Source organism: Leishmania donovani, chromosome 28 (genome assembly GCF_000227135.1).
Source record: "Leishmania donovani BPK282A1 complete genome, chromosome 28".
NCBI classification, from domain to species: Eukaryota; Euglenozoa; class Kinetoplastea; order Trypanosomatida; family Trypanosomatidae; genus Leishmania; species Leishmania donovani.
In genome coordinates this window covers 119,039-128,948 of record NC_018255.1, presented here as the reverse complement: position 1 = coordinate 128,948, position 9,910 = coordinate 119,039, and the positions used below count along the sequence as shown (strand labels likewise).

Sequence of the window (9,910 nt, the reverse complement as noted above, 5' to 3'; positions counted from 1 at the left end):
CCCCCCCCCTGTGTCCTGAGATGCCACGCTGAAGTGGCCCCTCCCCATCCCCGCAAGTCATGAGCGGGTGGGGGTGCAGAGACGTGCGAGAAGAGAAGAGGGAGAGGTTACCAAACGGAAAGGCAGAATAGACTAACAGGGAAGAGAAGGTGGAAGACACAGCCACACACACACACCAGCGTGGTTCGCGCGTGAGGGAGGGGCGGGGGTAGCGTTGCCGACCGGCATCTTGCTGCGCGTCGAGACATATATAGGGGACAACAAGACGAGCAAAGCAGGAGGCGTGCAGACGAGGAGCGACGGCGTCGGTGATGGGGGCCGGAGAAGTGCGGAGTAAGAGAAAGAGAGAGACCCGAAAGGTGAAAGGGAGGGGCGTAAAGGACCCGGTGCTTTCCCTCAGAGCCCGTTATTATGGAGAGGATGAGTGGCCTGGCGTGAAGAGCACGAGGACGGCAGAAACAAAAGGAAAAGCAGCAGAGGGAAAGTGTGGAGCCAGGAGCGCTGCTGCGGTGTTTGCGGGGTTGTGTGCGGAGGCGAGCGATGCGTCACTACAACCCGTAGCGATAGACACAGAAAGGAAGAGGGGGTGAGGGAGAGGATGGGGTGAAGATTGTGTAAAGTCGTTAGAAGAAGGCGAAGGGATGAGCAGGCAGGGAACGGCGAAAGCACCCAGATAGATGCGTGCACGCCCGCGATTGTGTGCGTGCAGGTGTGTGTGAGAGAGTGGGTGGCAACGCAAGAGGAGGTGCTGTGACGTGTTTGTCGGAGTTCTGGACACTGTGGTTGCAAAAAGCGAGCAAGGGAGAGGGAATGAGAGCAAGTGGCAGTAGGCGCGAGGATGTCGGGAGGTGAGGGAGAACCAAAGGAAATACAAGAGCTGCTGCGGCTACAGCCATCCTCTGGTCCCCAAGTGCTGAGCGGAAGGAAGGGAAGGAATCCCTCTTTACGAGTGCCACAGAGACGACGTAGCACTAGACTGCATTGGACAGAGAGAGAGGGCACGCCAAAGACCCAAAGGAACCGCTGGCATCGTGCTGAGTCAGCGCGCGCGAGACAGAGAAACAGAGTGCAAGTTTGCGGGGAGGCGCTGGGGTGGAGGGGTCGACCAGAGGAGGAAGACTAGAACGAAGAGGGCATCTAAGGTATCTAGAACAACAACAAAAAAAATTGCGCTGACAAAGGCAGCGTGCTCGCCCGTGTGTCGGGTCTCGTGCAGCGCTCTGTGGCCCTTCCGTCCCCACACCCCCTCTTGCACATCCACCCGCGCCCTGCAGTGCCAACGTACTACTCATCGTGAAGGAGGCGTTAGCAAGAAGGCATAAAGCAATGTGGAATCGAGGAAGGCAGCGCCGGCAGAGGGAGGGGGAAGGAAGAGAGGGAAGAGACGGGCTCACGCGCGCGATCTGAAAAGAAAGAAAGCCACGAAGGGCAGAACCACAACAAGCGAAAAGCACAACGTCTATGGCGACGACGCTATTCTGAGCAACATCACACCCATCACGGCAGTATCACCGCACACACGGCGGCAGAAGCAGCCGAGAAAACCCGCACAAAGCGGACGCATATACGTGGCACGACGTCGCGAGAGAAGAAGCGCAACTGAGAGGCACGCGGTCATCGGTTGTACTGCTTGTTGATGCTCCCCTTGAGCGCATCCAGCTTCTTCTGCTCCTGCAGCAGCTCCGCCTGTACCTCCGCAAGACGGCGTTTCTCCGCGGCAATCGCCTGTTGACTGCGCGTTTTGTCCAGTGTCTCCTGATGCATGCGCCGCTCACGCTCCTCTGTCTCGCGGCAGGAGGACAGCTGGTACATCTCCTCCTTCTCCTTCTCGGCCGCATACAGGCGCTCATGCTGCAGGACCTTCTTGGAGGCCTCCCTGGCGTTGCGCTCCGCCACGGCAAAGTGCTCTTGAGCGGCGTCGCGGCGACGCCCGGCGCGGTCGATGACAGCGACAAGGAAGTCCACAGCAGCGGCTGAGAGTGGGGCAGCGCAGACCGGGTTGCCCAAGGTTTGCAGCACGAGCTCGCCACGCAGGTCGTGAGTGTGCCCCGGCTTCAGGCCTGCCGCCGCCGCACCCCCTGCTCTCTGACCCTCGTCCTCGGCGCCGCCGCGCGCAAACACGAGAGACTCAGCGGGGTCGTACAAGCGCTCGTCCTCTTGCATGTACTCCTGACGAGACCGCAGCTCCTCCTGAATGCGCTGCTCCAGTACTTCGATAAGACGCAGCTCCTCTTCACGCTGCTGGCGCGCTACCCAGTCGTACCACTCACCGACGTGCTCGTAGAGGCAGGCACGCGCGCTATCCTCCGATGCCATCACCTCGCACAGCCGCGTTTGGAGGGAGGCGACGGCCGCCTCTGCTGCGTAGCGTGCAAAGAGTGCCGTCTTTGCGCGCACCGCTGCCCTGCCCGAGAGCTCATCGCGAGCGAGGAACGCACGTCGCTGCGTCTCCTCGTACAGGAGTTCCACTTGGCAGCGGTAGTGGAAGGCGTCGATTGCGCGGCAGCGCTGCTCCGTTTCCTCAGTGCACAAGTATTTCCATTCCTGCGCCTCCTCCCAGGCAACCTGCTCGATGGCGTCAAGAGCGCTGCGCGCTGCCTTGGCGCGAGCCTGGTACTCCAGCGCAGCCCGCTCCTCAACTGCTTTGCATGTGCGAGCGAAGGCGATGCAGAGCTGCTGCCAGTCGTCCTGCTCTTGCCGGCAGATGACGCTGCGAAGAGGTGCCTCGCTATCAGCAAAGGCCAATCTTTCGAGACGCTTCGTTTCACACCAGCGCAACACTAACTCTGCATCCGCCGCCATTTGTGACAGCAAGCGAACGCGGGCACAACGCTCCTCCCTCGCGAGCGTCTCAACAGCGCTCTCGGCGCAGGCGCAAAACTCGGCCCGCGCACGCGCCTTCGCGGCAATCTCTTCTGCCACGGCAACCTCCGCACTCGCGGCAGCCTTGCGCAACACCTCGCGGGCGAGAGACTCCTCAGCGCCGAGAACAGACTCCTTCTCGCGCACGCAGCGGTGCCATAGTGCCGCCCTCGCCTCGGCCTTCTGCGCCATCCACACTCGGCGGCCGGCGGCCTCGTCACGCTCCCTGATCATCAGGGCAGTGAAAGCGGCGTCCTCGTCGCGCTGGATGTTGCAAAGAGTCTCAACCGCGAGGAGGAGGTGAGAGTGACGACGATCGGCTCGCTCCACCTCGGCGGCGTAGATGACGTCTTCGTCCGCCCTCATGTCAAGAAAAAGGGTGTGGTAGCCGCGCTCCGCTGCTTCGCGGATACCCTGCCGCTGCAACGCCTCGGATTTGCAGAGGGTGGCTCGTTGGCGCGCGAAGATGCGGTGGCGCTCTTCAATGTAGTCCGCCTCTTCCACCATTTCTTCACGAAGTCGCATGCGAGTGGCGGCCTCCTCGGCTAGAACATCACGCTTGCCCTGCTCGGCTGACGCCAGCAGCATGCACCGCTGCTGAGCGTGTTGGTAGAGCATTTCACGGTGGGCAACGGCCAGCGCAGCCAAGCTCTCCAGCCCAGCGACGCGCTGGCGGCAGAGCTCCTCTCGACTCTCCCAGCAGCTCTTGCAGAACCGGTGCTGCTCGGCTGCGTGCTCGCCCATGAGGCTGCGGCACTCGACCTCCTGCGCCTGAAGCCGATGCCACTGCGAGGACTCGTTGTACCGTAACGCCTCACGTGTCGTGGCTTCGCGTTGGTGCAACCGCACCACCTGCGTTGCGTAGGCGTAGTGACGGGATAACCGGGCAAACCCCTCGCGCTCTCGCGCCAGCGTCGCATGACGAGAAGCCACCTCGCTCGATTGCAGAGCAAGTAGGAGTATGTGTTGATCGGCGGCAGCCACATACGCCGCACGCTGCGCCAGCTCCTCCTTGTAAAGCTGCTGCCGGTACGCGGCCTCGTGCATTACAACACGCACAGCGTGCCGTCGAATCAACTCGACCGTACGGAGGTCCTCCAGCCACGACTCGTACCGCGCCGCGAGCCGCGCTCGCTGACGGCTCTCTTCGCTGCGCAGCTCATCAGCGCTGCGGGCGAGCTTTGCGCGCTCGTACGGCGTGCTGAGACGCAGGCTTTCCAGCTTCTGCTTCGTGGCGGCTGGGTCGACTTTGACGCTGCACGATTCACACCCGAGCTGCCCGCAGACGAGGCAGCGACTGCAGGATGGGTACTGCCACCCTACCGGCGGCGGCGTGTTGGAGCAGCGCTCCCGCACCGCCGTTACCACCGGCGTGACAGGCGGCGACACGATTGGCGACACCAGTGGCGGCGCATTTTCTGATGCCTCCGTGCGCGGCCTTGATGAAGGTCTCGTACTGCTGCGGATGCTCTGCGGCCCCGTCGATGGGAGGCGGGGGCGTCGCCGAACGCGACAGCTGTCGTGCGGAGGCACTTGAGACATGGCGGCCAGGGCCTCTCTGAGCGACTTCCCCGCTCTCTATCTGTGAGCGAACGAACGAAACAAAAACGTGAAGAATAGGAGGGAGGAGCAAGTGTGCAGCAGACGCTCCACAAGCCCCCTTTCTGCTCGTGGCCGTGCGCGATTCGGTGCGTGAGTGTGCCGGATGGCGACGCAGTAGATTCAGCAAGGCATTCACACACACGCGCCCGACACACATGAACACGCGCAGAGATAGGCTCTCCCACGTACCGCAACTTACTTGGGGTAAACCGCAGCAGCGGCATTGAAAGAAGCAGAACGACAAAGACGATCAGTGTACGATGGAATGAGAGGGAGAGGGAGAGGGAGGCGTCAAAGGATAACCTCAGGTCATCGAACATACCGTGGTGTAGTGAGTGGGCACTGGGGAGAGGGGAGAGGGGGGGGGGCGGGCTCAGAGCCAGCAGGTCCCCTTCCTCATAAAGCTCATGCACGGCACGTGCGCAGAACGCATGCCACGGCAGATCCTTGCTGCGCGAGATGGAAAGAGGTGCAGGCACCACGCACACGCACGCAGTATTTGCGAGAGGCCGCAAGTCGAAGCACCAGACAGCACACGCTGCGGCCGCACCCTTCGCCCCAGTGCGCGCTCCTTGCCTCTTTCGTTGTGTGCGCCTCGAACCCACAAGCGCGCACATGTAGAAAACACAGACTCAACTTCTAGCCCGGTAAACGCGCACGCGCCACAGGAAAACAGAGGTAAAAAAAAGCACCATACATAGGACAAGGAATCACGCAAGTTGACAGACGGCTAGAGGGGGGGGGGGAGAAGAGCGATTGAAGGGTGGAGGAATGCCAAGCAAAGGCACACATACACATCCACCCATCTGCACCCCTACCAGTCCGCCATGACACCTGCAGTCCCCGTTAGCCCTCCCCCTCCCTCCTCGCCCATTTCGCCTCCACCCTAGTCCCGGCAGGACGCGTTTCAACACCTTCGACCGTGTCTCTCATCGGTATCTGCGTGGGAAGGGGAGGGAAGGGAAGGAGGGAGGGAGGACATGAGCAGATGAGTGAGGCGACACTGAGCCACAACCAAAACGACCGCAGAAGAAAGCGTGCACCTACGTTTACCGCCCTGGCTTCTAAATGTTCAGTTCAAATTCCTTCTTCCACGCTTCGAACTTCTTGATGTTGTCGGCGTTGATGCTGCTCGGGACCTTCTTCATGGCGGCCAGAAAGTCACTCATGTTGATGGGCTGCTCCGCCACCTGCCGGCCAATCTCCGCCGCGTTTTCCTTCAACGTTGTCTTGTCCGCCTCCTTCATGAAGCGCCGCATAGTCATCATAGCCGCATCTCGCACCAGGTTCGTGATGTCGGCGCCGCTGTAGTGGCGGCCCTCTAGCAATTGGGACAGCTTCACAAAGTCGACATCACTGCCCAGCTTGATAGACTTTGTGTTGATCTTGAACAGCTCCACGCGGTCCGCCGCATCGGGCAGGGGTATGTAGATGCGCTTTTCAAGGCGGCGGCGCATCGCTTCATCGATGTCCCACGGGTGATTCGTCGCGCCGAGCACCATGACGATCTTGTCGGTGTCCACCCCGACACCGTCCATCTGCGCCAGCAGCGTGCCCTTTGCCCGTCGCGAGGCCTCGTGCTCGTTGCCGCCGCCTCGCTGCCCGCACAGGGAGTCGATCTCGTCGATGAAGATCGTGCTCGGGGCGTAGTGGCGCGCCATCTCGAAAAGCACCCGGATAAGCTTCTCGCTATCGCCGCGCCACTTGCTCGTGAGCGTCGCGGGGGATATATTGAAGAATGTGGTGTTGCACTCTGAGGCGACCGCCTTGGCAAGCATTGTCTTGCCGGTGCCCGGCGGACCGTACATGAGGACGCCTTTCCACGGCCGGCGGATGCCTTGGTAGTAATCGGGCATGAGCACCGGGTACACCACCGCTTCCTCCAGCAGTCGCTTCGCCTCCTCGAGGCCCGCGATATCATCCCACGTGACCGGCAGCTTGCCGACGTGCATGTCGGCCTCGATGAGCTGAACAAGTTCCTCCTCCCCAGCCCGGCCGGCAAAGCGGGTCGCTGCACTCTTACCCTTCACTCTCCCCCTTGCAGCGGCCCCCGTACCACTCGACGCGCCAGCACCTTGACGGAAGCCAACACCGGGCGCTGCAGCCACGGGTCTACCAACGCCGACCCCGCTGCTCGAGAAGGGTGGCGACACCGCTGCGTAGGAGGAGGCCGCGCTGCGCGCTGGCTGACGCGTAGCTGGTGGGATCTGCGGGCCCTCTGCCGGGCCGAAGCGGTCCTTGTCGCCGTAGAGCTTCGCGTTCTGTACGCTGATGTTGGACCCGCCGCTGTTCGCGAGCGAGGCTCCGATTCGTGGCTTCTTTTTGGTCCCCGTCCTCGGCACGACAGCTTTCTCGGCGCTGCTACTGCTGCGATTCTCATCGCAGTCAGGCGGCTCGCGCCGCTTGGCAGCGTTAGGGTCAATGAACAAGTGCAACTCCGCCTGCGTATCGCGGATGATCTGCGCCTCGCTCTCCAGTTCCCCTAGCAGACTCATCCACTGGCTACAGAGAACGTCGTCGATGCTTCGGGTGTGCAAGTTGATCTCATTTCGAATGCTGCTGTAGTACTGAAGGGCGGTTTTGTAGTCGCAGTAGAGGGCGCAGTTGCGGGCCTTATGGACGGCCTTGACGATCTCGCTCGCGACAGATGCTTGCATGGTGCCGCGCACACGCAAAGCTGCGCGGAAACGAGGAGGAGAGATGGACGGAATAAGCGGCCCCAAACCGGCCGACAAAAACGCACGATGGAAGATGTGATCCGGTGTTGGACGAGGAGCAACTCTTTCTGTGCCGTGCCTGCTGCGTCTGTGTCTCCGGTGGGGAAGGGGAAAAGAGGGGGGGGGGCAGGGGGACGAAGTAGTGACAGCGGGAAGCATGCACACGGAGACATGTGTGCGACTGGTCAAAGAAGAGAGGTGCACGCGGTAGGCTCAAGTGAAGAAGATGAGGGAATCGAAGGGGACACGCATATCGTTCCTACGCATTAGCGCAGAGCATGACGTCCGCCTCCAGGTTCCCGCTCCCCGCCATGCCCATCCGCGCTGAGGTTCTCCGTTAACAGTTTCTGATCGCTCCACGACTCGAGTGAATAACGCAGCGCAGACTCCGAACCTGCTCGACGTGCGCATCCATCTTGCCATTAACTCGATCGGCTTTCCCTCGTCTTTGTTGTTGTTTTTCTTTTTGGTTTCAACTGCTGCTCTTACCGCGCCTCATCATTACCAAGCATACGTCGCCTGTGAAGTAATTACGACTTCAACGAAAACACGCAGACTAACAAAGACAAAAACGCACGCACGCACGCACGCACGCACGCACGCACGCACGCCGTACCCGCGTGGACGGCGAACGGGCATCCACCCAAATTCGAGATGGGCACGAACGGTCCGCACGCGCCCACGCGGGGGGGACACACATGCACACGCACACACACACGCATACGCACGCACAAAAGCACCCTAACAGACACGCAGACGAAAACAGGGGAAGAAACAGACAGGAAGCGAAGAAAACAACCCAATGAGTGACTGTTAGAGCGTAGGAGGAAGAGACGAAGGAAAACAACTCAGCGGGAGGTACGAGACGCCAATACAAATGCGAGGAAGAAGACCAAAGTCTGTGGAAGATGACCCGGGGGTGAGGGGAGGGAGAGGTAAAGAACGCAGGAGTGCACACGCACGTACACACAAACTTACCGGAGAGAAGAGGGGAGAGGGGAGCGGCAGAGATGTAGTGCTTGTGGGGGTAAACACATGAAAGCAAGAACGAGGGGAAAGGTAGGGGACAGGGAGGTTTGGGGGGTAGAGAGTGGGGAGGGGAGGGAGTAGAGGAAGGATGAAGGAGAGGAAAAGGCAAATAGCAAAAACGTGTAAAACAGCGAAGTCGAGAGGGAGAGAGACACCGGGGGGGGGTTAGAGAGAGAGGAGGGAGGTGGGAATAAAGAGCCCCAGAAATAGAGAGGAGGAACGGAGCGGAGAAGAGAAATCGCACAGGCACAGGCACATGCAGACAAGGACGAAGGGTGGAAAGGGGAGGGGGAAACGAGAACACGAACACAATCACCACAGAACACAAGAAAATAAGAAAAAAAAAGAGAAACGAAGAGAGCGAGTGAGTGTCGGAGAGGGAAAAGGATGCAAAATATGTGGGATGGGGTAATGAGGGAGGGGAGGGAGGCCCGTCTCGCATAAACACAATACATACATACACATATGCATACACAAGAACAACAGAAATAACAAGCATAGAGTGCAGAGAGGAGGAGACTCGTGGAAAGAGGTGTACGAAAGAGGCAAACAGTGGGCAAGTGGTAATGGAAGAGGGGAGTAGGAGGATCAGCATACAAGACGTTAAAAAAGAGGAGGAGCACTATAGATAACGTAGGAAACACAAGAGAACGTAAAAACACCAACAGAATAGAAAGATAGAGACGGAAAAGGGGGAGGGTGAACACATTGAGCATAAAATATGAACGATGAGGAGAGAAAATGGGGGAGGGTGATGTGAGGAAATAATAAAAAACAAACAAACTTCTGCTCTGGTTGCGTTACTGTCGTACTGCTCTTCCGGGCAACTCTTTCTTGGCTGTATGTTCATGCTGCTCGCGCATGTGTGTGTGTGTGTGTGTGTGTGTGTGCGTGCGGGCCTGTCGTACAAAGATGGAAACGGATGAGCTCAGCGTTGCCAGAAATCACCCTCGCTTCGTTTCGTCACCCTTCAAACTTACATGAAGTCAGGCGCGCTAAGACACACACGCACGCACGCACGCACACACGCCGACACAACTGTGCCGGTGCACGGTGCTTAACCCATCGTCTCCCCCCTTCGTTGCCGCCGAAACGACGACACAAAAGAAAAGAAGGCGAGAGGGAGGGGGGAAGAGGGGAGGTAGCGGGCCAAAGAAGACGGCAGATGCGTCATGCACGGAAAAGGAGAACGAAAAATAAATAAGAGACGCCGAAGCACAGTAAGACTTAGAAAAAAAAAAGATTGTATGCGCATGTGAAGAGGAGAGGTGTGAGCGAGCGAGACAAAAAAGCCCAACATCCAAAGACAGGTACTTCAAGAAAACGGCTGCAAGAGAAGGAGAGTGGCGAGCAGTAGGTGGGTGCGGGGAAAGGGGGATGGGAAGGGGCAGATAGTGCGTGCGCACGGCGCTCAGCACCAAGTTCACTCTGATGCCACTCACGCAGGGATCGTACGCAGACAAGAATACGTGCGGAGTCCTCTGCAGTACTGCCGCTGTCTCTCGCTCCCCCACCGTCTTGTGCGACCGCCTCTTTGGCGCGCGCACACACACGAAAGAACGTGAGTGCAGACAACGAGAAACGCCGGAAAAGAAAGAAACGACTAGCCATACTTCGCCATCTGTCCAGTGAAGGCCTGCATGTTTCTTTTTCTCTTGCATGTATGGGTTCTGCATGTGTGTGTGTGCGTATATGTGCAT

At 59.3% G+C, this 9,910-nt stretch overlaps 2 protein-coding genes across 2 annotated transcripts; both read right to left on the bottom strand.

Annotated features, from left to right (window-relative positions):
• Window positions 1–1,614: 1,614 nt before the first annotated feature.
• LDBPK_280380 (hypothetical protein, conserved) lies at window positions 1,615–4,404 on the bottom strand (the record flags this gene model as incomplete). The annotated part of the gene is made up of 1 exon (XM_003862090.1): window positions 1,615–4,404. One exon carries the CDS (start codon window positions 4,402–4,404, stop codon window positions 1,615–1,617), a length of 2,790 nt encoding a protein of 929 aa, XP_003862138.1.
• A 1,124-nt stretch (window positions 4,405–5,528) lies between these two features.
• On the bottom strand, window positions 5,529–7,340 carry LDBPK_280390 (katanin, putative; the record flags this gene model as incomplete). The annotated part of the gene is made up of 1 exon (XM_003862089.1): window positions 5,529–7,340. One exon carries the CDS (start codon window positions 7,338–7,340, stop codon window positions 5,529–5,531), a length of 1,812 nt encoding a protein of 603 aa, XP_003862137.1.
• Between the last annotated feature and the right edge of the window lie 2,570 nt (window positions 7,341–9,910).